This window comes from Cololabis saira, chromosome 18 (assembly GCF_033807715.1).
Source record: "Cololabis saira isolate AMF1-May2022 chromosome 18, fColSai1.1, whole genome shotgun sequence".
In the NCBI taxonomy this organism is placed as follows: domain Eukaryota; kingdom Metazoa; phylum Chordata; class Actinopteri; order Beloniformes; family Belonidae; genus Cololabis; species Cololabis saira.
In genome coordinates, this window is record NC_084604.1 from 33,393,467 (window position 1) to 33,418,692 (window position 25,226).

The 25,226-nt window shown below is 41.4% G+C and overlaps 1 protein-coding gene across 2 annotated transcripts in view; it reads right to left on the bottom strand.

Moving 5' to 3' along the window:
• Nucleotides 1–25,226, bottom strand: part of atad2b (ATPase family AAA domain containing 2B) — a 113,776-nt gene that overhangs the window by 25,909 nt on the left and 62,641 nt on the right. For both annotated transcript variants that reach the window (XM_061707243.1, XM_061707241.1), the window contains exons 25-26: nucleotides 7,397–8,131; nucleotides 6,058–6,209 (exon numbers count right to left, since the gene is read on the bottom strand). In XM_061707243.1, the coding sequence (XP_061563227.1) occupies nucleotides 6,058–6,209; nucleotides 7,397–8,131 (887 nt within the window). The remainder of the gene's footprint in view (nucleotides 1–6,057; nucleotides 6,210–7,396; nucleotides 8,132–25,226) is intronic.

A 25,226-nucleotide genomic window follows, 5' to 3' on the forward strand; every position in this document is an offset into this window, starting at 1 on the left:
ACTCAAGACAGAGCCGCAACAAGTCAAGACAGAGCCGCAACAAGTCAAGACAGAGCCGCAACAACTCAAGACAGAGCCGCAACAAGTCAAGACAGAGCCGCAACAATGGCTACGCCATAATTCTAAATTAATTTAGAAAAAATATAGTCATTTACTGATGTGGAAAATAAGAAATTTACTCTTACTCTTACTCTTACTTTTACTTAAAGTAAGTTTAAAAGCATTTACTTTTGGATACTTAAGTACCTTTAAAAGCAAGTACTTTTCTACTCTTACTCGAGTAATATTTTGACTGAGCTACTTTTACTTGTAAAGGAGTAAATTTTGACCAGTAGTATTTGTACTCTTACTCAAGTACTGGGGTCGAGTACTCTGTCCACCTCTGATTTTCATGTACTATGCTGCTTATCAGGGGAAAAAAACTTTACACATGGAGAGGGGTTTACACGGGATGCTCGAGGTGATGGCGTTGCAAAGGAACATAGGAAACATAGGAACAACTGTGGCTTTGCAAAAGTGCAAACTACCACAAATTAATGTTAGGAATAAAAGAGTTTGATATGTTCATGCTGTGCGAGCTGCTCACAAAGCTGGCCCTCACATATACTGCCAAGAGGCACAGGTATACGAGTGCAATTACATGCAAATAGCAGCACTGTCAAAACCATCAGCTGGAATGAATGAAAATAAAGCAGCACTTCAAATGCCATCTATTTTTATTGACTATCAAACCATGGTCCAGAACTAGCATTATGCAGTTCTCCTTTGAACAGACATGTGGCATGACGACTTTGCCAAAGTGGTCATGCCCTGCTGTTTTTAGAGCTAAAAATAAAGTAAAATGACAAACCGAAATAGGGCCATTTATGTTGACGGGCTCCTCTAAAATAGCAAAACTTGACATGCTGTAGAAGCGAGCGCATCAAGCCAAAAGACTCCACACTGTTCTAGCAACAAAAAAAAAATTGTTTTTTTTTCAGTGCACAAAATCAGCAAAACAAATAATCTATGTTCCTGGTAAAATGGTGGAAAATGTGTAGGACCAGATTGAATTTCTTGTTACTAAATTCTCATCTGCAGTCCTGAGCACCACTTCTCCTTGGCCATCTGTGGACAAGTGTCTGATTCTTGATGAAAGAAAACAGCTCAGAAGGAGAGACAGTTTGGAATAAGGAAAGAAACAGGCCTAAGGACCCATTAATTCAGGCTGAGGAATTCATTTTGATCCAGACAGCATCAAGCATCATTTCAGTGAAATTGGCAATAACAGAACTTGATTTTCTTGAGTGAATGAGAGCAAATAACTGCCTGGCTCTGAAAGGCTGGATACGAATACTGAAATAAACCCATTTCTCCTACAGGATTTGACGTTAGAGTCTGTGAACAAATTCATAACACTCTGATGGTATCCAGTTCCATTAAGATTAAGAGGCTCTTCCATCAAGTTAAAAAGTCAGCAATAGTGAGTCCTCTACAATCAGCAAATACAACTAAAGAAAGACGGTGCACCACTCTCTGTGGTCCCCAACACAAATCAGGCAGCGTGCCAGTTCCAGCCCTGCCAGCAAATATCTGCTTAAATAGTTACTCTCATCCTGCACACCGGAAATTCAATTTGTTCTGTAAGCCTTGGAAGAAAAAGCAATTATTCACAGTCCCCACTCTCCACAATCTGCTTCTTTAAGATATATCCTTTCTTCCGCATATTAACAAATAAACCCCCAGATTAGTGCTGTGTGTGGCTGCTCATAGGAAAAGCCAGTTTAACTACAAAGATGTGGCAAATCCAAAAGCCTGTCAACCAGATTGAAAGATGGAGTAGGGCTCAGCGAGACAAGACATGTCCCTGCCATCCCTATATGACATGTCAAGCCACTAGATAATTGCTTGATAGTTGGATTTCACTTTCAAGCATGCAAGAGAAGTAAGCAGATGTCAGAGAAACACTTCTTTTACACCAAGTAAACTACATAGAGCACTCTAAATCTATACTCCCCGACCAATCTGATCGGGGGAAGTGCTGTCAAGGGAGCCCACTGAGCCGAGGCTCCAATTTGCACTTGGGGTATTAGGTGGGACCCCAGCGTGACAGCGAAAGTACCAATGAGATGCATCACATGGTTCCTGTTACTTGAATGCATCCTGGCACAAGCTAGCAGATCTACTGGGGCAGAGAGGAGCTCATGTTTGAGTCATAACCTTGTTTCCTACAAATTTTACAAGGAAAACACCTGTTGATGGCGAGATGTGTAAAGTGCACGCTCTGGTAATTGGCTCCCTCGTAAATTCAAATAGCGGGGATATGCAATGTTGATAGTTGAAAGCCGCATAAGGTTGACAGACAGTGGCATGAATGTAGGATGAATGGAAAGGAGGGATAAGCTTAAGAAGTTAGGAGTTATCCATCTGAGAAGGGCAGTGTGACAGCATCACAGCCTAACAGACCTGGATCTAGAGGAAGCTTAAGTCTGTTATCCCATGATGGCACTTCCCACATCAACCACCTTGAATCCAATTTCTCAAAAAATGTCAATGCCATCTTCTGTCATGCGGCAACTGAGTAAATAAGATTTATTATTTCCGAAACAGTAAATTTAAAAGTCATACAAAAGACGGACGGATGACTTTGCACCAAAACAAAAAAGATCTTTGAAAGGGAGGCGTAAGCAGTAGGAAAAAAATTAAAATTGAAAAAAAAAGGCCCATGGATTTGACATTTCAGATCAGCCTCAGGCTTCATTCATATGTACAAATAAATCAGACATGAGTCAGTCACACGCATTTGCATCTGCCATCTCAGCAGACAGATTGGATTTTCCCTGATAATGTGGCTTGCACTTCTTTGAGAATGTGACAGTGGTGTATGACGTAAATACGGATGGACAGCGTTCTTCTTTAAAATATGCGTACCGTATTTTCGCGACCATAAGGCGCAACTTTTTTTTTTTTTTTTTTTTTTAAATGTGCCGGGCGCCTTAAGAAACGGTGCGCCGTGTCTATTACCTGAATTACGGTAATGTAAGGCCGGCCATGAGAACGGTAAAGGGAGAAGGGGGCGGGTGAAGCTGAATGAGACCATCCACTGAGCTGTTTAATGCGAAACAGAAGATGAAAACTTTTAAGGATTTGCTTGATGTGTAAAGTGAAATAAAATACAATCAAACTAAGTTTTGCTCCCGCTCTATTTAAATAAGCACACTTGTTCTGCAGCGCGCGTGTGTTTTGCATGTCGGAACCGGTGACTTTCCCCGGTTAAAGCAGCGGCTGGAGCAGCGCGGTGATGGGCGTTGCTGCAACCCGACTTCCTGGTTCCCCAAGCGGTCCAATCGACCTGGTTCCCGGCCGCTTTGCGAGCAGATATTTCTGGGGTCTGTCTCAGGTCTGATCAGCTTCACCCTCCGAAATTTGCAGCCAAATCTGTCGGTTACAAACCCGGTACCGGACCCCGACATGCGCGGGTGTGTATTCGCGGCGACACACACAGATTCTCATTTATGTAGCGCTTGACTGGCGCAGCTGATGGACAGAAACCTATGGTGATTTTTAAAAGAAAAACTTTGCATAAGACGTTTCCAGCCGGAGTCATTATAAGGACGAATGGAAAGGGGGGGCTGGATGAAGGGATGATGATGATCAGGTGGCTGAGACAGGTCTGGAAATTCGGACTGGAGCTCCTGTCGGATACAAACCCTGGTACCGGCTCCCCGACAGCGCGTGTGTGAGCGGGTCCAGCGCGGGGGAGCAGACGGGGAGCGGACCCGGGACCAGCGCGGAGCGGGACCCGGGACGCGGGACGCGGGACGCGGGACCCGGGACGCGGGACCCGGGACCCGGGACGCGGGACCCGGGACGCGGGACGCGGGACCCGGGACGCGGGACCCGGGACGCGGGACGCGGGACGCGGGACCCGGGACGCGGGACCCGGGACCTTTATTTATTCAGTCTTTATTTATTCAGGGGTCTGTCCCAGGTCGGAACAACTTCACCCTGCGAGATTTTCAGGCAAATCTGTCGGTTTGATCTCTGGTAGCCTAACCAAGATGCAGAGGATGCGCTCAGGAGCCGCCAGGCTCCCGCCGCGGGTTTGCCGGGCCAGGGCGCACCATCCCCGGGGCAGATCCGGCCGAAATGCCGCTGGTCTTTCCCCGGGAGCCCCTGCTCCCATACAGGTGGGTGGCTTCGGTCCCAGCCGGTCCGAACAGGTCACATTCCCGGTTAAAGCCGCTGTGACGCGCGCTGCTCCACCCCGCTGGGGAGAGACGGGCTCTGCGCGGTGGAGGATCCGCACAACGGGGTATGAAAAGTTTATTTACTGTTGTGCAGAAAGTGACTGACACCGAGGAAATTCGGACTGGCGCAGCTGAATTAGCGGAGCTCTTTAATGCAGAAACAGAGGTTTTGCTCCCGCTCTATTTTTTAAATAAGCGCTTGTGTGCTTGTGTGTGCGTTCTGCATGTGTGTGCGTTCTGCAGCGGGTGTGTGTGTTTTCCGGCCGGCGTGTTTTGCGGCACGCGTGTGTGCAGCTCTGCTCTGTAGACTGCGCCTTTTGGGTCGGTGCGCCATATGTACGTTTTAAATCTAAAAATGACACACAAAAATGAGGGTGCGCCTTTCCACACGGTGCGCCGAATGGTCGCGAAAATACGGTAATCCTTTGCTGACCTCCAGTAATGTTTCTGAGAGCAATGGCTTGGATAATAATATCTCCTTCTGTGTCTTTCTTAACCTCAAGAACAACGAGGCAGTCACAGAGCTAATTGCTATTTGCTTTTACTGAGCCGACTGCTCAAATGGCAGTATAAATACGCTTATACTTTGAAACACTGAGGAGGCACAGCCATGCATTAATGAAAAAGTCCATATTCTACATGTTCTACTTTCCCTATGGTGATTAAAAATGATACCTTTTTCTTTTCTTTCTTAAGTGGCATTAAATCTCAAACACCTGTCAGGCGGACACACATCCCTACCACTTCATTCTGCTTCTTTTACATATTTCAACTCTGTACACAAAAGGTGATTTAACAGTTCATTGAATACAATAAGCAGCTAATCAGGAATATAAAAGTGAATCACAGCTTTTTCTCCTACACAATGGAGAAAACTTTTTAAAAAGGCCACGTGATCAAATTTACTGCAAGTACCCACATGAAATTAAAATGGAAGAGAAAAAAAACAAAACATATTGGCAACATTTAGATTGCAGCTCCTCTTTTCCATAATTACACTCTAATTAAGCCAGCTCCAAATGTGGTGGTTTCCAAACAGATGGCTCTGCTGCATCTAAGAAATTTATATTTCAGCATTTTATTATTTACTCGTGGGATGTGGACATCTTTACAATTACCAAAAAAACAAAACAAAACCTTTTTTTAAACGGTGCTACTTCATATAATCAATTCAAAAGTATCAAGCTAGGACCCTAACTTCTGCATTTTCTCTTACAAGACTGGCTCTTAACTGCTGCTGAATTATTAAATGTTTTCAAATTACTGCGTGCGTGCGTGCGTGCGTGCGTGCGTGCGTGCGTGCGTGCGTGCGTGCGTGCGTGCGTGCGTGCGTGCGTGCGTGCGTGCGTGCGTGCGTGCGTGCGTGCGTGCGTGCGTGCGTGCGTGCGTGCGTGCGTGCGTGCGTGCGTGCGTGCGTGCGTGCGTGCGTGCGTGCGTGCGTGCGTGCGTGCGTGCGTGCGTGCGTGCGTGCGTGCGTGCGTGCGCCTGTCTGCTTGTATTCCACTAAAATCAGTTCCAGGCACTGCAGTCAATTTAAAACTCGTAGATTATAAAGACTTCTCCTCTGAAACTGTATCAAATACCATGAACATCATTTACAAACCTCATCTTTATGTCGTAACAGTTTTTTTTGTTTAAGGTCTTTTTGGGGGCCTGCACTGTAGGAACAGTGTGGAGATATACATTTAAAATGTGTGGTGTGGAGATTTAAATATTTTCAAGAACAAAAGTTGACCCATCTTTTGTTCACAGTGTATTACCGTTAAATGGGGTGCACTCTTCCAACTACACAATAGCAAAGGATAATTAAACATAAAAAGCTGTTTACCAGAAGTCGCTGATGGTCAACCACTACGGGAGGATGGGGGGGAACTGGTTGTGGCTGGTGGGGGGCTGGTTGTGGCTCGTCCTCTGTCCTTCCAGAAGATCCGTTCAGCTGCTCTGGCGGGCTCCATTCGATTGCATTCACTTTGGAACCACCTACAACAAGATCAGTGCTTAATATATTAAATGAACAACAAAATACAGTAAAGAATTCAAGCTCTGTATGTGTGTGTGTGTGTGTATGTGTGTGTGTGTGTGTGTGTGACAGCAGTCCAAAATACTTGAAGCACCTAGTCAGCCCAATATTACAGCCCTTTTTTTGTTACTGTGATGAAAAGTGAAGACTAAAAAGCCTCAACTGGTCTGTTTTAGAAAACAAACATAATATATACAGCTGGACTTAAATACTTGGATAGCTATTAACAGGAGAACAGACCCTCGGCTGTGTGGCACACTTGAGTATTAAGTTGGAGACTAAACTCTTGTAATTGCATTCTTTCCTTAAAAAATACAAAATGTATTTCACTGACATACTAGTTATTTTCCATTAGGCGCACTTCTGTTACACAATCCTTGGTTAGTCTCGCACACATTAATAACTCGTTCGCACTTATGCTCCTGCGTGACCAACCACCCCTTGGGCTCCCATAAAATTGTATTCAGGACAGCCCGAGTCATATAAACTGTATTATATGACTGTAATACTGTTTAAGAAAACCGATTTAAAGCTACTGGCAGCCAGTGAAACACCAATGCATCTATACATCTGGCTTTTTCCCAGTCCATTTATCACAGCATCAAAAAAACAAACACCCATGTCAGCTTTTAATGAGAATGGGGAGGGGTAGTAGGGTTGTATGTTTATCAGAACCATTTCTTCAGCCTTTCAACTGTCCTACTCCTTTCATATACAAAGGACCATAGGACAGGACCATAGAAGATGTTCGTTTTGTGTTTACCTTCAACTCAAGTACTAAACTTCAGTCGGAAATGGTGAAAGGCAAAGTAGCAAGATTTATGTCAGTATCAGATGTGGACAAAGTCCACCACTCCTGCAAATCATCTGAGGATGCAAATGGGAAGGGACTGCAACAGCCCACGTAATTTTAATGACATAAGTCGGAACAAAATGTATCATCTGCTCAGCCAGATATACATGTTTATATGCTGTGTGACTAGGCTACTGTATTTATTTCATCAGTCATATTTTATATATGTTATAAACACACACGTACCATAAAAAGGGGATGGGAATGTTTTCTGTCTGGGAATGAAAATTCATAAATCATCTTGCACAACCACAATCAGGACCAAATGATCAACTGTGTTAGAGGATTTTGTACCTTCTTTATCATGATCCTCCTCAACAATTTCTGCAACTACCCCATCTTCTAGGGGATGCTGCCCCTGAGTTGGTTTATTCTCATTCTGGTCTTTGTGCTCTTCCTGTTCTGGCTTATTAGTTCCTTCAGCTGTGATCTGAGGTGTCCTTGTATCAGTCTCACCACTCCTCTTGATACTATGCAAGTCCAGGCTATCCATTGACTCGGTTCCATTCACACCGTCCACTTGTGAAATTAGGAGCCCCTCTGTGTGTTTAAGCGCATTCTGAGAATCAGAGGACTCAAATGCTTCAATCAAAGGCTGGAAGTCAGCCTGTTTGGCCTGGCTTTCCCTGTCTGCATTCAGCTGAGGACTGCCCCCAGGGCAGTGAGGCTCCGTGTGTTTTTCTGTGTTCTCATACTCTGCCTCTTTGGCTGTGAGCTCTTCCTCTTCCTTAGGTTTTGGCTTCTGTCTGTCTTCATTGGTATCTGGGGGAGCCACAATCGGGGGCTCATTGGAGCTCTCCTCTTCTGTGGAGGAAACATGAGGATGATGGCCATTGGGCTGTGGACCTGTAGTATCACAAGATGATTCCTCATCTTGTGTTAAACATGAGTCACTGGGGCCTGCAGCCTCCACTTCCACCTCTGGCTCCTCCTCCTCCTCCTCTTCTGTTCCTTTCTTGTAGATCTTTTTCTTGCGTATGATGCCACGGCCCCACGGTGGCCGCCGGCGAAACTTTCGCTTTATATGATCTATAATTACACAAAAAGAAAGGGAGAATTAAATAAGGAGGAAACATTCACAAAAACGAGATCAAAAGATCTTTTTTTTTTTCAAATCCCACCCATCAATGCTAAAACACCGTTCTTAAGCACCCTGTCGATGCAGAAACATTTTCTCATCAGTGAAGGCTGATTCTATTTATAGCTAGAAAATTTGCCTTCTTTAGACTAATCAACAGTGGGTGATAGGAAGAGCTGTCTAGCCATTTGATGTTGAACAATAACAGCAACAGATGGTACTTTAGGTTTTAAGAGAAAGGGTGACGCCAAAGCATGCTCTCAAGAAAAGAAAGAAAAAAAAAAAGGAACTGTCACAGCAACCAAGCAAGGATGCTAAGTGCAGTGAAGCTTCAAGGCACTTGACTTCATTTACTGTTTTTACAAAGCAAATGCTGACATACAGAGCATGACATGTCAGAATGAAGGTCAGGTACAGAAAAACAGAGCTGCACCGGTCCTGATGTGTTGTTTTTTTTAATCTGGTAATGTAGCATTACTATGACTCGTCACAGACAAAACACACCATGACCATCAAAAAAACATTTTTACATAAAAAGAACAATCGATTTTTGGCACCTTTGACACTGCATAAATTCGTCGTAAAACCAAGATAATAGTAGGTGCGATTAAGGTCAGGACCATTATAACAGACTCGTTAAAACCCATGAAGTCCTGGCTTTTATGACGCTGTCGAGGGACAGGAGCATGATCTAAAACTGCTAAATGCAAAATCAATAGCGTGCTAAATTATCATGACCCTTTATGGAGGTCATGTGGGAGAGAGAAATGTTTCTGCAGACCTTCTAGAGCACAAAATTGAGCAATGTGAATACAAAGTCAAAAACTTGGAAAAAAAAAAAAACTATTTCACTTTGTTGTGGCACCCTTGGTCAGAAAATACATAATTTAATAATATATTCAGGTTTGGGGTGTAATGTAACATCACTGGCCCAGCTCAGGGTAGAATCATCCAGGCTCGCCATAAAGTCATTTGTGTCCAAATTCAACCTTGTATGGAATATAGCCTGTAAAACACACTGGACAAAGCATCAAGTTATGTCCATTAGTTTCTGAAGAGCAGTTTTGAAGTCTATTTTTCTTTGCACCGAGTGCAGCCACGTAGCTCAATCAAAGTTAGTGTTGGGTGCCAGCTTCGTCACCCGATCCCCAGTCAAACATCTACAGAGCTGCCGGCAGACGTTAAAAACAGAATATACCATTTCAGGTGTTGACTCAATGGCATAATCAAAAATTACTGTTAGCCAAAGCTGAGTCAGTACAAACTGTTGATTGCTTCATTAAGTGTGGTAGCATGACGATTAAAGATGAGGGAGTGATAATAGCTAGCCAATGGCTGAGAAAACTTTGTATCCAAAATAGGGCTGGGCGATATGGACCAAAAGTCATATCTCGATATTTTCTAGCTGAATGGCGATACTCGATATATATATCGATATTTTTTCTGTGCCATAATTGGGGTTTCCTCCAAAGCATTATAGCATAGCATCTCTGTTAGCTTCATTTTTTTCTGAGGCAAACCCTTAAAAAAAACAGTTTTAATACAAAGCCTTGTGCCAAATGTACGGAGCCGCTAAAGGGACACGGATTTTTTTTATTTTTATAATGAGTTTTAAGCGTGCGCGTGAAACCTTTACGCGCGCGCGTAAAACATTTAAGTGAGCACGTAAAGTTGTTTACGTGAGCACGTAAAACGTTTATGCACTCACTAAAAAGTTTGCGCCCTGCTCTGTTTATGAATGGAAATGACATTACAGGATTTAGCTGAGCTATATTTTAACCTGGGACTCCATTATAAGGACATTACACTTTGCTTGCAAGTAAACAACTTTACGTGCTCACTTAAAGTTTTTACGCGTGCGCGTAAAGGTTTCACGCGCACGCTTAAAACTCATTTAAAAAAAAAAAAATCCGTGTCCCTTTAGGGGCTCCGTACAAATGTCACACAAGTACCTTTTATTAACAGAGGTCTGCACAATATCAAAATGTATAAAACAAATGAAATAAAAAATAAACTGCCTGCATATATAGAATAAAAATGCTTCTTGAATAAAATAAAACAAATATCCCTTTCCTGCATAACAATTAAATTAAAATACACTGTGCAATTAATACAATGTAGACAGTAACAGGCAGACTTTTCCACTGAGGTTGAAAGTTGTGCAAATAACAAAACATTTGTGCAAATCTCAAATAAAACATTCAAGTCAATTTGTCACAAAATAAGCTATATCAAAATCATATTATTTTTTTTTTTTTAAATCAATATAAACGATATTGTCTCGTACCATATCACGTTTGAAAATATATCGATATATATTAAAATCTTGATATATCGCCCAGCCCTAATCCGAAATATACAGTATGGGAGTCAATGGAGATTTTGCAGCCGGCCTCGAGTGGCCAGTCAAGGAACTGTAACAAATGTTACTTCCCCATGAGCCTCAACTCAGAAGTTAGATGGTTGGGGTTTAGTGTGGTCACAAAACTACAGAGGTGGAGTTTGAGTGGTAGCGATTGAGTGGTCTCTCATGGTAGCTGAAGATGCATGGATGTGCACTGTATCTGCATTTTAGTAGACGAACATATTAACTGATTGTACATTAGAAGATATCTAAATGGTTTTGTTCAGAAAGAAGGTGAGAAATCCATCAGTTCTTCATGACGGCCTCAGGATCTGCCCCCTTTCTCAGTTTTCTCTTCAGAAGTTTTTCATGATGAGTCACACATTTATGGCAGACAAACTCATTGGGGAAGATATGCTAAATGCCAGCTAAGAATGTATTTATCTTGATGCAATGCTTACGCTGCATACGGCATGTATATAATGCATTGTTAGCAGTATTTATACTGTAGTCTTACCTTTGTTTCAACCTTCTTCGCCACTTTGCCTCTTGCTGTTAGTAACAATTAAAATCTCATCTCACATCTAGTCTATTTAAACTGTCGTGTAATGGGCTTAAAAGCTGCCATGAAACTTTCACAGCATTCAACACTTGTGCGGAAATACTCAACCACTACACATGCTAGGTGTGCCATTAAACTACTAGTGGACAGCTTAAAACAGTATTTTCCATACACAACAATAACACCGACCAATTTACCTAGTACATTTATAAAAGAAATGTCTACATTAAAAAAAAAGATTTAGATTTAAGACACTTCAAAACTGGAAAGAAGATTCACAGAGACAATAAGCCAGACACCCCACCCATCATATCTACAGTTAGCATAACAGCTTCTCTCAAGACTGCAGGCAGAGATAGTTTTAAGGTGGGATGTAGCTTTCATTTTAGGTTCTTCCTGATCTTTTCTGAGGGGAGAAAACAGCAGGGAGACTGGTTTCCAGACATGACTGGCGCATAAGATATTGCTCCGTAATAAAATGAAGGGTAAGAGATGGAGAAAAAGGGGAATAACAGAGGCAGAAGACAAGCCAGGTATCTTGAGGATGTCTAAGTAGTAGCATCACATCATGTTTGTTTTTTTTTATTTCCCCTCATTCATGTGAGCCTGTTTTTTCTCATCCAGTCAGTATGTTTAATTGAACCTCATCAAGTTAGAATGCTAGATTTTATAGCTGTCCTTTTGTAATGTCAAAGCAATTAGTTATGCACAGTATTCTTTTTTCAATTCCCACTGAGAATATTGAGATATTGCTTTTTTATGTTTATGTATTCAGAAAACACATTTAATGAAAAACAGCAAAAGAAAGAAAAAGTTTACCACCAGAGATTTTTTTTCTTTAAAAAAAATAAAAAAGGCTCATTTTCTGCCTATCCCTCATTTTCCTTTTTAACACCCTCAAGATGCATACTTTATGCAATATTTTAATCCCCCTTATACAAACCAAAACAAATCAATCAATCAACAATGCAGGGTAAAAGGTCTTACTGGGGTGACGTCAGCTATTACCACCGGAGCTACTAAGTATGCTCCTGAGGGAGGGAAAGGTGAGTCGGAATGGCAGCAAATGTCTCCTCATAGTCACCTCTTCAATAATGCATGAAAATTGTTGGAGCATGAAGAGGCAACCACAGAGGGGAGATATGCTGATGGGGGGTGGGAAGATGTAAGAGAGAAGAGAACCAGAACACTTTGTGTTAATTAAAAGTGCCTAACCCGTATAAGGCTGATGTAGTAGCAGAAATTTTCAAGCTGCCGTCACACACGCTTGGTAGGAACGGCCAGATACATGCATATGATCAAAATCTTTGATCACAAAAAATCTGGTTGCCCAAACAGCCATCAAGAAAAGAATTAAAGAAACTACACAAGTTAAATGTATGGACATTTGTTTTAACTATCATGCACATCTGATTTCTGCCAACAGTATATGAAACAAGAGACATGTTGGGCTAATTAAAATTGACATTTCACTCAAAAAGAGCTGTGTTACATCTAGCTGCAAACATGCAGAGGTAACCAACCACACACCCCTTGTGTCATTCTCCATTGTCACATATTTACAAACAAACTAAGTATCCACTGAAAAAGAGGAAAAAGGATGTAGGAGGCTCAACATCTTGAATGTATTAATTTTGGGTTAAACTGGGCTTAATTCTAAAAGTTGTCAGTTTTCCCTCAGGAGGTTCTTTAGCAGGTTTCCACCTTCGCATAAAAATCTCACAGCTTGCTTACTTCTCTCTTTTGCTCCAGAATATTGTTAAGCAGTTTCCCCACAACCTATTCTGTGTAGTTTGTACATGGCATGGTCATCTGAATGGGCAAAGAAAACTGCAATTGAAGCATCTCCAACACAAATCAAACGTGATACTTGAGCAAAGAAGTATTTCCAACACTCGTGACTTCCACAGAAAGCACCACCACTTCAAAGTTCACCACTGACACCAAAGCTTAAAAGAAAACTGTTAAAAATCTCTCAGTAATGCAAAGAGCAAGAATTACTAAAACCTAAATAAATCATGAAACATTTAGTCTTCTTCTCTGAATAGTATCAGTTGAAAAAAAAAATCTAAATCTAAAAACAAAGATAGCAAGGGCCATCTTAAAATGGAGATTTTCATCGAGTTGATCCACAAAAACATTGCTGATAAGGTGATTAGTTTCTTAGAAGATTGGCGTCACATTTCACAAATGTTTGCAATGTAAAGTAAATTAATTGACCTAGATTTGTGAGTAGTACTGGCCTTTAAAGAAATATCCCACTCCACTCAAATTAACACATTTAACACACACTACACACACACACTCACACCTACTCTAACCAGGACAGATTCTCCGTTTACAGAGGTATTTTGCCTTCTTACTACTGAATTTGTGTGTGGGGGAGTGTAGACTGTTTCCATGACAATGAACAACATTTTCCTCCCCTCAGGAGAAGGCTCATTTGCTAATTCTATTCCATGAACTTGAATTTAAAACACCAGGCCAACACTGTGGAATACTGTACATACCTGCGAATATATTACACTTGATTCAGACAAGAAAAAAGGATAGAAATACAGAGGTTTTGGTAACATTGGCAAATGATCTCAGGACATCTACCATATTAGTGTGTAAAGCTATAGATTTATTTAAATTTTATTTAAAAGAAAAAAAAAAAAACACTGGTCTGTGAACACAACGAAAATCCTGTCTGTCATATAACAAAAACAACAGTTTGAGCCCCGTCCAACCCCTAATCCCCCCAGCACCGCCACCAACTAACACTACTTAATAAACCTCACCTTTACCTGGAGATCATCACGCGTCGCAGTTTGTGTTTTGCTCTCTCAAATTAGTGTCTGTAATGTGCATGACCAGGGTCTGAGTGTGTCCCTGCATACAAACTGTGTGTGTAGGAAAGCAGGCTGTAATCATGGTCACAAACATGGTCCTGCGACTCAGCTTTTTGTCATCCTGTCGCACTGGAATCGACAGGAGTGTGTGCCTCAATCTTGTAACATAAATGAAGTATTGATTGGCCCTGCTCTTATCACCTGCTACTGATGGAGAAGCACTTAGAGTCAAGAGTTGTGACAGCAAAGCAAAACGTGTTTACAGGATTACACACACACACACACACACACACACACACACACACACACACACACACACACACACACACACACACACACACACACACACACACACACACACACACACACACACACACACACACACACACACACACACACACACACACACACACACACACACACACACACACACACACACACACACAGCAAAGGTATTAGACAGTTGTGTGTTTTTAAATACCTCAATTATAATTTAAAAAAAAGAAGGGGGGGGGGGGGGGTCTTTTTAAGATTATGTACTAAAATTATACGTCCCAAAGTGTCATTATTACTCGCTGAGGTGAATGTGCATAATATACACACAGAGTCCCATGTTTGTCACTAAAAGCTCTTGGGGGGGGGGGCGGTCTGATATTACTATTATTAATAATAGTATAATTATTTATAATGACTGGTTATCATTTTTGTATATATATATATATATATATATATATATATATATATATATATATATATATATATATATACACACACACACACACACACACACACATTAATGTCAAACTTAGATCATATATGCATTCTCAAATAGGTGTTTACACCGTGGTTTGTCTTTATTGAGGACTGCACAAGTGTTTCACCAATAATCAATATGTATACACACAAATGGACATGTGGTTATGTATGTATAATTGTATGTATGTATGTATTTATGTATGTAAATATAGCTGACTGCATGAATGACTTCATACTGGTATATATAAATATGTAAGATCATTTAAAGATACATGTGTATATATATTTCAGTAAATAGTACGTATATCTCACTTTTATGTAATCGATATCTATACCTTCCCCCAGGCCGCCTGATGAATATGTAATATATTCATCAGACGATAACAAAGACCCTTCAAAAAAGGAAAGTTTTAAGGAGAGATGTTGTGCATCTGATCTTCCTTTGTTATCTCTGCCATCTGGAGATAGAAGGACAACATCTGCAGAGCTCAGTGGTCTGGAGGGAGCACACCAGGTCAACAAATCTTAGATTCAAATTGTAGTGTGATCAGTGGGATTTTGAAATACATTTTAAATTCAACAGGAAGCCAGTTAAGGGACGCATGTACATGGGAGATGTGATTGTACTTTTTTGTACCAGTAATGTCTTTCTCCTTTTGCCACTGACTGTGTCCCACCCATAGAAATTGCCCCCTTCATGCATGGTACATCATTCCACTACTGAATATGCCACATAATCACATTTCTGTAGTATGATATGGACTGACTGAGTGGCTAGCTTTAATCCAGTGATTATTATTCAAAGGCATATAGACTATTAGCACCTGTCCAAACTAGGTTAATATGAAAATGGTTAATAGTAGAATTATATACATTCATCAACTGAAAAAATATATAATGTGGGTGGGGAAGGTTAAGAAGATGTGCATAAATTCTTTCAATGCCAAATAGACTCTTCCGATTGTGCGGCAAATAGTGGCTTTGCTAAGATTTTTTTGGCATCCCCGACTGCATGAGAAATATCTGAGCCCAACAGATCACCTGCGTAATGGTGAGGGTAGGGCTGGGCGATATATCGAGATTTTAATATATATAGATATATTTTCAAATATATATAAAAAAATATATATATAAATATTTTTTTATGATTTTGATATAGCTTATTTTGTGACAAATTGACTTGAATGTTTTATTTGAGATTTGCACAAATGTTATTTGCACAACTGTCAACCTCAGTGGAAAAGTCTGCCTGTTACTGTCTACATTGTATTAATTGCACAGTGTATTTTGATTTTAATTGCTATACAGGAAAGGGATATTTGTTTTATTTTATTCAAGAAGCATTTTTATTCTATATATGCAGGCAGTTTATTTTTATTTCATTTGTTTTATACATTTTGATATTGTGCAGACCTCTGTTAATAAATGTACCTGTGTGACATTTGGCACGAGGCTTTGTATTAAAACTGACTGTTTTTTTAAGGGTTTGCCTCAGAAAAAAAAATGAAGCTAACAGAGATGCTATGCTATAATGATTTGGGGGAAACCCTAATTATGTCACAGAAAAAATATCGATATATCGAGTATCGCCATTCAGCTAGAAAATATCGAGATATGACTTTTGGTCCATATCGCCCAGCCCTAGGTGAGGGTGTGGCTCCGCGTGGTGAATTTTGGGACCCAGTAGTGTAGGCATCCCCAGAAAAGCAGTAGCGCCCATGAAGGTAATTGTCTGGCCAACAGTTTGGACCTGTCCCGAAACACTCCTCGTCAGAAAGCCCTTCTCAATAGAAGTGCTTCATCATTTACATCATCATTCAAAAATGGGCACTCCATTGTGAAGGACGATATGTGTTTGGACCTGCTTGTATGACTTGACTACAACCCTTTTGCTTCTTTATGAGTCAGTTGTCTAATCCCCTCAACACATGCAATAGTGTATTAAAGACCTTTCTGACAACAACATCTGCCGAAACATGATCCAACAGTAACAATGGATTGTTGTAAAAAATTGATAATGATAACCATTATAATATTAAAATAAGAATAGTACTTGACTGACTGTCAAAATTAATCAGTGGTATATTATTGCAGGCAGATTTAAAACAAAAAAAGTCCAAAACAGACAGATAAGAAAACGGAAAACAGACAAAACGCATTGTTTTTTGATCGGCGTGACCGCTGACTGAACAGATGAGACACCAGGCTTAACTAAGACCGGTTGTTAGCCTGGTCTGGAGCAGGCTAGGTGCACCGGATATATCGCCATGGTAACTTATGTGCTACTGCTTTTGTGAAAACAAATCCAGACTTAATTGAGCCAGGGTGTACGGAGAAATCTCAGCTTTATACACTATCCTGGTTTTGTGAAACAGCAGCGTTGTTTAATAGAAATGTTTGTGACGGACAGTCTTAGAGAACCTGAAGTGTCCTGGTCTCACCTTAATTCTTTACTTGACGCGATAAAGTCCAACAGTCACAGTCGCCAAGCCACGGACCTGCTTCCTTTGTATTTTTTACAAAATAAAAGCCATCATGAGTCTGTAACACGGTTCGTCACACGATAAGTTAGATAAGATTTGTTCCCGTTTGAAATGCAGCCTCTGTAGAGAGCGCGGGGGGGGGGGCTATGTTTTGGCTGCTTATTAAAAGAGATCAGAGTCAACAGATGCATTAGGGGAACACTGCTACACAAGGCTGTCACCTTTATTTTTCAGCTGTGTTTGCTTTACAACGAGGAGACCCTGGACACATGATCGCAGGGCCCTAAGGTTGCAAATGTTATCTAATATAAACTGGTGCATGATCATCTTAAGCTCTACCTGTTGAAATATATCAGTTTGTCTGACGTTAAAGTGTCTATGCTTTTACTCAAACACCTTACACACTGCAGGCAAATCTGATATATATCTGATTCCTTCTCATATCCGATTTTCAGGGCCAACTGTCCACACTGTTTTTAGCAAGTGTCCATATCGGATCTGGCTCTGTTCAGACTGGGCCACATCATTGACTGATCTGACGGGTTGCCGTAGCAACGACGTCGGAGCGGAGGCGTCACCCAGCGCGTGTATTGTGTGAAGTCATGTAATTGCGACATCAAAATAATAACAATAACAATATGGAGCCAGCTCACATGCTGTTCCATACCTGTAAAGCTGGGCATACACTGTGCAATATTTTAAATCGTTTGAGACTGCCCCATCTCACTCTAATCCTCCCGTCGGACCTCTGTGTGCTGAGGCTGGTTTTGGGGCAAAACGTGCGTCCTGCCCACCCGATCAAAGGTTATGGGGATTCTCTATTTTTTTTATAGCCTAATTTTATTTTTTTATATATATAAAAAAATATATATATATATCTGTACCGTTCCTGATTGGGTGGGCACTGCGCATCATTTTTAGACATAACAATGAACGCATACCGCAGAAGTTGTGTCTCGGCAGAGGGACCCGGCGTCACAGAGAAAAGTGTTCAGAACAAAACCACCAGCAAACTAACAAACCAGCCAACAAAGCTCAGAGTTAACAAAACGAACCAGTAATGAACAGCCGGCAGCTGATGAGCTGACGGGCTGCAGGTTCAGGCTCTCAGCGCGACAGATAGGAAGATATGAAGGCTGATTTATGGTTCTGCGTTACACCAACGCAGAGCCTACGGCGTAGGGTACGCGGCGACCGTACGTGGAAATGCGGTCTTTTTTTCTGCTATTAAAACATGATTTGTAATGTGAATTTGCAACACTCAAACTACAAATAATAGTTTTTGACGTGACATCAGAGATTGTACATGCTCTCTGTGAAAGGATGAGTAGCTCCACAACTGGAAATGGGCGGGTGGTTTGGAGCGTCTGGGACAGTCATATCCGATCTGAGTGTTTGGAGCTGTTCACACTGACACGCATCTGCCCAAATGAGATATGTATCGGATATGAAACTACCTCCTGGAGGTGGTTTCCATCTGGTTTGCAAAAATCGGATATCATGCGGTTTGGGACTGTTCAGACTTCAAAAGAGTCATCCAGTTTCAATCTGGATGGGCTAAAAATCGGATATTTGCCTGCAGTCTGAACGCGGCCTAAGCTGCACCTATCACTGTCTTGTCTTCTCGTTCCTGCTCTTTCATGGCCCACTGTCTGTGATTCTTGACAGAATAATGGGGTTTTTTTTAGGGGTCAATAAAGTATGATTATGACTGTTAAGAGGGCTGGTGAAGGAAACACACACACACCCAAGCACCAAAAAAAAAAGCCTCTGTTGCAAGATCAAATCCATATATATTTGCTATATAGTTGCTTTAATTTTTTCCCAAATTTGGCATTAACCATTAAGATATATGCAGACACCTTGAAAGTAAGAAAGAAAATAAAAATTGCCAAGCGGACGACTAAACTAAGGATGCACTAATCTGATCTTTTTCATCCCGACACCCGGTACATCAGGCGATACCCCATACTCGTATAATACAATTGTTCAATTAATTAGCTGTCTCGCTCACAATGCAGAAGAGACGTGAGGCATTAGGCTCGACAAAGTAAACACAAATTCCCTACATTTAAAGTGAACGGATCAGCTCACAGACAGGTTTAATTTTCTGATAACAGATTATGTCAATGTCAGGACCAATATCCAGTCCTGCTGGGACTATAAAGCACCAACATCTTTCCTCAGTCACTGCATACTGTAAAGTGCAACAGAGGATGGACATGTAGCACGTTTGATTTTAGAGTCTGCGCTATGGGAGAGATGCATACATTCCAAATAAGGGGTGATGGGAAAACAACTTGGCAAACACTGAAAGAAGAATATGAGAGTGTGAAAGTCCTTTCATGCTGACACAGGGCCTCAGGGTCTCCTAGTCTTTTAGTCATGAAAGGAAGAGGGCCATTTGTCACCTGAAGGGACGCTTTGCACTGCATCTTGATGAAATGTCCAGATCAATAAATGATCCCATCCCTGCCTCGTGAAATTAACAAGATCAGTCATTTCCTTTTTTTTTACTGCATCTTCTTCGCACCTTGTCTCCTTTTCTTCACGTCAAGTCTAACACAGCCACACCCCAATTTTTAGGCAACACTTAAATTGATTTAAAAAAAGGGAAGAGTGACTATTTGAATTTTACTTTGCTTTTGTTAGATCTATGCATTACAAAGATGTGCAAATTTCTTTTTATGGCAAGTTATACACAATAAAACAATCCATGGATGAGTTGCCTGGCAACATCATAGTGACAGCAAGACTCCATAGTGCTACCAGCAGGACAAAATTTTCAATCTAGCAGCAGAAAACCAATTCCATTAATTCACAATACTACGGCACCATGCCATGTGTCTGTACCCAGACACTATATCTGCAAGTTCTGCAATGTAACAATGTCTGCATGCATATATACATTTTTAAGCCCAACAAAATGTTAAAACAGGGAACAATAAGCTGGGTATTAATCAGTCTGAATTATTAAACCATAATGATTCCACAGCTTCTACCACAAAAAAGAAATTAAGTCAAGAAAAATAAGACGCAAGGACATCATTCAATCAAAGCATTATCCATCTTCTTCCCTCTGATGCTTAGTAAATGACCAGTGGGATGACAGAACTTGTGATGGACCTGCCCTTACACACCAGTGTCCCCAGGAACTGCTGAAGATGTCACCAGTATACATATGTACACCGACAGCAGTGCATAAAGCTTTTTGGCTAAAAAATATCTGTTGCCCCCAGCAAAAACCTGCACACAATAATATACACAAATACGGGAAGGGTGGGGATGTAAAAAATCTGCACCAGTTAACAGCAGATAAACATAAGTGATCACACTTCTTGAAAATGGGAAAATATGGGAAGGCACCTGCCCAGTTTCTTTTTAAGGTTCAATAGCCAGCTAGTGTGAAAAGACATTGACACGTAACACAAACTCTAAGATAACATCAAGGAACAAGGATTCAACTTAGCACCCTTGAGACAAGCGTCTGAATGTGAGGCGAGAAAGAAAAATATAAAAGGTTATGGCATGTTTTTGCCAGTTTCAAAGTAGGCGTTACATTTCATTACAAAGGGCTCTCTCCGTTTTTCTGACAATTACAATGCAGGGACTTACAGTTTCGGTTCAATTTTTCAAAATTTGTTTGGGGAAAGGCTGTCCTTCAGGCATGTGAAGAGAATTGGAGGTTTGTACTCAAGTCTGCAGTTTAGTTTTTGCACATTTCCTTTCATCCCAACTTCAAAATATTTGTCATTTATCAAAGTTAAGAAGCCACAGAATTCTAAAGCTAAATAACAATAATCATAAACCAGAGGCTCTCTAGAGGAAAAGGATCAGTTACATTACTGGTGAACGTAATATATTGTTATGCTGGATTACAGCCTGCAAAAGCAAAGATCAGGAGGTACATCACATCCAATGTGAATGATTGCCTTTGTACTTTGTTGGAGCTCTTAAACATGCTAAATTGATGAGATTAGATTGCAATTAAACAGATACCCTTTGAGTCTATTGAGGGACTCCGGTTGTCATGGCTGTGCTCTAATAGGACTTAGCAGTAAAGGATATTGGAGTAAACAGTGTTTACTCAGGGATTCTGTACTCTTCATATACAGCCATCTGGAAGAGCTTTTTCTTGACATCAAACTGACTTCTTCCCAACAATTGTCTTGATAGTGTGCTCTTCAGAGGAATATTAAGAAGAAAAAAGAGCTCATTAGGTCCATGTAGTGTCTGACTGAAAGACTGTTGGTACTGAACCAATTCTAGTACCTCATGGGCAGTATTTCAAATTGCCCATGACCTGGCTCAGATGTGGAATTAAAATAAATGCATCTCAGCAACTACACTGAGATGCGCTCAAACTCTATCTACATAAAATATTTATCATAATAAAAAGGTAACACATTAAAGTACATGTCCAAAATGAAGCATACTATTAGCAGATCAAATTACATAAAGATGGTACATTAAGAAAAAAAAATCCTAATTTGAGCAAACATTAAAGTGCACCTCTCTTTGTACTTGTGTCGTAACAGCGTAATACACTCCAAAAATACAGTCTATAACATCTCATTACAAAATTGACAATTTAAGCTCTTCCTGACACATATACTAATCCTATTCTGATGAATGCTGAAAATCTAAAACTTTCATTTGTAATATCTTTGCAAAACCAATCTGCCTGACAATCTAAAGCACTCTTTTAGACGTGAAAGCCCTGAAGCTATTTTGGCAAATTCATTATTTATAGTTAGTGTTTAATGAATACACAGTTGAGGTTTCAATTAAAACAAAACCTTTTTTTTTTTTTTTTTTTTTTGAATAAAACAGACCATCATTGTTTTCTAAAACAACATTGAATATGCACAAATAACTGAAAAACTTGAGTTTGAAAAATATCAACTTCTGGTGTATACAGAACTTTGATGAGCTTTTTAAGATAAATGCATGTTGTATGATTTAATAATAATAATAATAATTAAAGCTGCAAGCAGCGATGAACGGGCCCTCGCACTCACGTCCACCGCCCCCCATAAGCATATCAGAAATGACACCACCCACGACTCTCTATGTCAAACCATTCAAAAGTTATAGCAGAAAAAAGGAACAACCAATCAGAAGAAGGGGCGGGGCTAATTCAGGCCAATGAAGGTCAAGGACTCCATACAGAGTCTGATGACACCACCCACGACTCTCTGTGTCAAACCATTCAAAAGTTATGGCAGAGAAAAGTATTCTAGGGGGGGCTGTTGAGCCGTTAGGCCACGCCCGTTAATGCAAACCAGGAAATATCAAATTTATCACCAGGCCTGGCTTGCATGCAAAATTTGGTGCCTTTTAGGGAACTATCAAATATGGACCAATCAGATGAAGGGGACGAGCGCTTTTTCGCGTCTAGCGTCGCCACGGTAACACTTTTGAAAGAGAAAAGTAATGTGTGGTGTCGCAGGATGTAGACTCACTTTTGATGTAAAAAAAATACAAAAATTGCTGACAAAAAATTTCGTCACTCAGCCAGGCTTGAACTCTCAACTTCTGGAACCAAAGACCGCAATGCTGTGGCGGAGCTATGTCTCAGCTTTCTCTTTCCCTTCGACTTACTGGCTTAGGAGGGACCAACACAGTGATAAAATGTCTGGAACTTTTTTTCCTAATTTTTTAAATATTTGTAAGGTATAAATATTAGTAAAACACTACTATTTTTATTACTTTTTCTGTAACCATTCTACCGAGGTTCTACCCGGGCTGAGCACGGGTCTATTTCTGATGTCACCATATTACAGGCAGCTGATTGGTCGGGGAGCGGGGCCGGCACAACCCTCCGCGCCACTGATCGGTCGGGGGGCGGGGCCGTCATCACCCTACTCGCCACTGATTGGTCGGGGGGCGGGGCCGTCATCACCCTACTCGCCACTGATTGGTCGGGGGGCGGGGCCGTCATCACCCTACTCGCCACTGATTGGTCAGGGGGCGGGGCCAGCAGACGTTTGAATCAGGAAGCGGGACTCTCTATGTCAAACCATTCCAAAGTTATAGCAGAAAATCGGGACAACCAATCAGAAGAAGGGGCGGGGCTAATTAAGGCCAACGAAGCTTAAGAACTCATTACAGAGTCCCATGACACCACCCACGACTTCCTATGTCAAACCATTCAAAAGTTATAGCAGAAAAAAGGGACAACCAATCAGAAGAAGGGGCGGGGCTATTTCAGGCCAATGAAGGTCAAGGACTCCATAAAGAATCTGATGACCCCACCCACGACTCCCTATGTCAAACCATTCCAAAGTTATAGCAGAAAATCGGGACAACCAATCAGAAGAAGGGGCGGGGCTAATTAAGGCCAACTAAGCTTAAGGACTCATTGCAGAGTCCCACGACACCACCCACGACTTCCTATGTCAAACAATTGAAATGTTATTTCAGAAAAAAGGGACAACCAATGACAAAAAGGGGCGGGGCTAATTAAGGCCAACGAAGCTTAAGGACTCATTACAGAATCCCATGACACCACCCACAACTTCCTATGTCAAACCATTCAAAAGTTATGGCAGAGAAAAGTATTCTAGGGGGCGCTGTTGAGCCGTTAGGCCACGCCCATTAATGCAAACCATGAAATATCAAATTTATCGCCAAGTCTGTCTTGCATGCAAAATTTGGTGACTTTTGGAGAACTATCAAATATGGACCAATCAGATTTCAAAATGGCCGACTTCCTGTTCGGTTTTGGCCATGGCTCCAAGAGACTTTTCTTTAAGTTGTGCCATGATACAGGTGTGTAGCGATTTTCGTGCATGTACGTCAAACAGTATTATGGGGCTTGAGGCACAAAGTTTTCCGGGGGGCGCTGTTGAGCCATTTTGCCACGCCCATTAATCCAAACCATGAAATATCAAATTTATCGCCAGGCCTGGCTTGCATGCAAAATTTGGTGCCTTTTGGGGAACTATCAAATATGGACCAATCAGATGAAGGGGGTGCGCTTGTTGGCGTCTAGCGTCGCCACGGTAACACTTTTGAAAGAGAAAAGTAATGCGCGTAGTCGCAGGATGGAGACGCACATTTTGATGTATAACACATCTGGGTTCATGATACGGTTCGGGCCGTATTAATTCTCGAAGGAATGGCATATATTGCTCCAAAATTACGCGATTAATTAAGAATGTTCAAAATGGCCGACTTCCTGTTCGGTTTCGGCCATGGCGCCAAGAGACTTTTCTTTAAGTAAAGACATGATAAATAAGTGTACCGATTTTCGTTCATGTACGTCAAAGCGTATTATGGGGCTTGAGGCGCAAAGTTTTTTCTGTCTGATCCAATCAGATGAAGGGTGGGCGCGCTTTTTGGCGTCTAGCGTCGCCACGGTAACGCTTTTGAGAGAGAAAAGTAATGCGTGGTGTCGGAGGATGGAGACGCACATTTTGATGTATAACACACTTGGGGGCTCGTTACGGTTCGGGCTGTATTAACTGCCGAAGGAATGGCATAAATTTCGCCAAAATGACACGACCAATTCAAAATGGCTGACATCCTGTTCGGTTTCGGGCATGACTACAAGAGACTTTTCTTTAAGTTGCGTCATGATACAGGTGTGTACTGATTTTCGTGCATGTACGTCAAACCGTATCGTGGGGCTTGAGGCACAAAGTTTTCAAGGGGGCGCTGTTGAGCCATTTTACCACGCCCATTAATGCAAACCATTAAATATCAAATTTTTCGCCAGGCCTGGCTTGGGTGCAAAATTTGGTGACTTTTTGGGCACGTTTAGGGGGGCAAAAAGGCCCTCCTTTCGTCAGAAAAATAATAATAATAACTAGAAAATTTCTGGAAATTTTGATATGGGCATGCCCTACCGCCCATTCGAGCCCTCTCGCTGCTCTGGTTTGGGGCTGCAGTGTTTGTGTTCGGGGCGGTTTTATGTCAGTTTGAGGTGTTTACGGTTGTATTTCATTCATTCCTGTGCTCCCAATAGCTATTAATGGGGCGCGCTTTTTGCCGTCTAGCGTCCCCACGGTAACGCCTTTGACTGAGAAAAGCAATGCCCATCGAGGCACGATGGAGACGCAT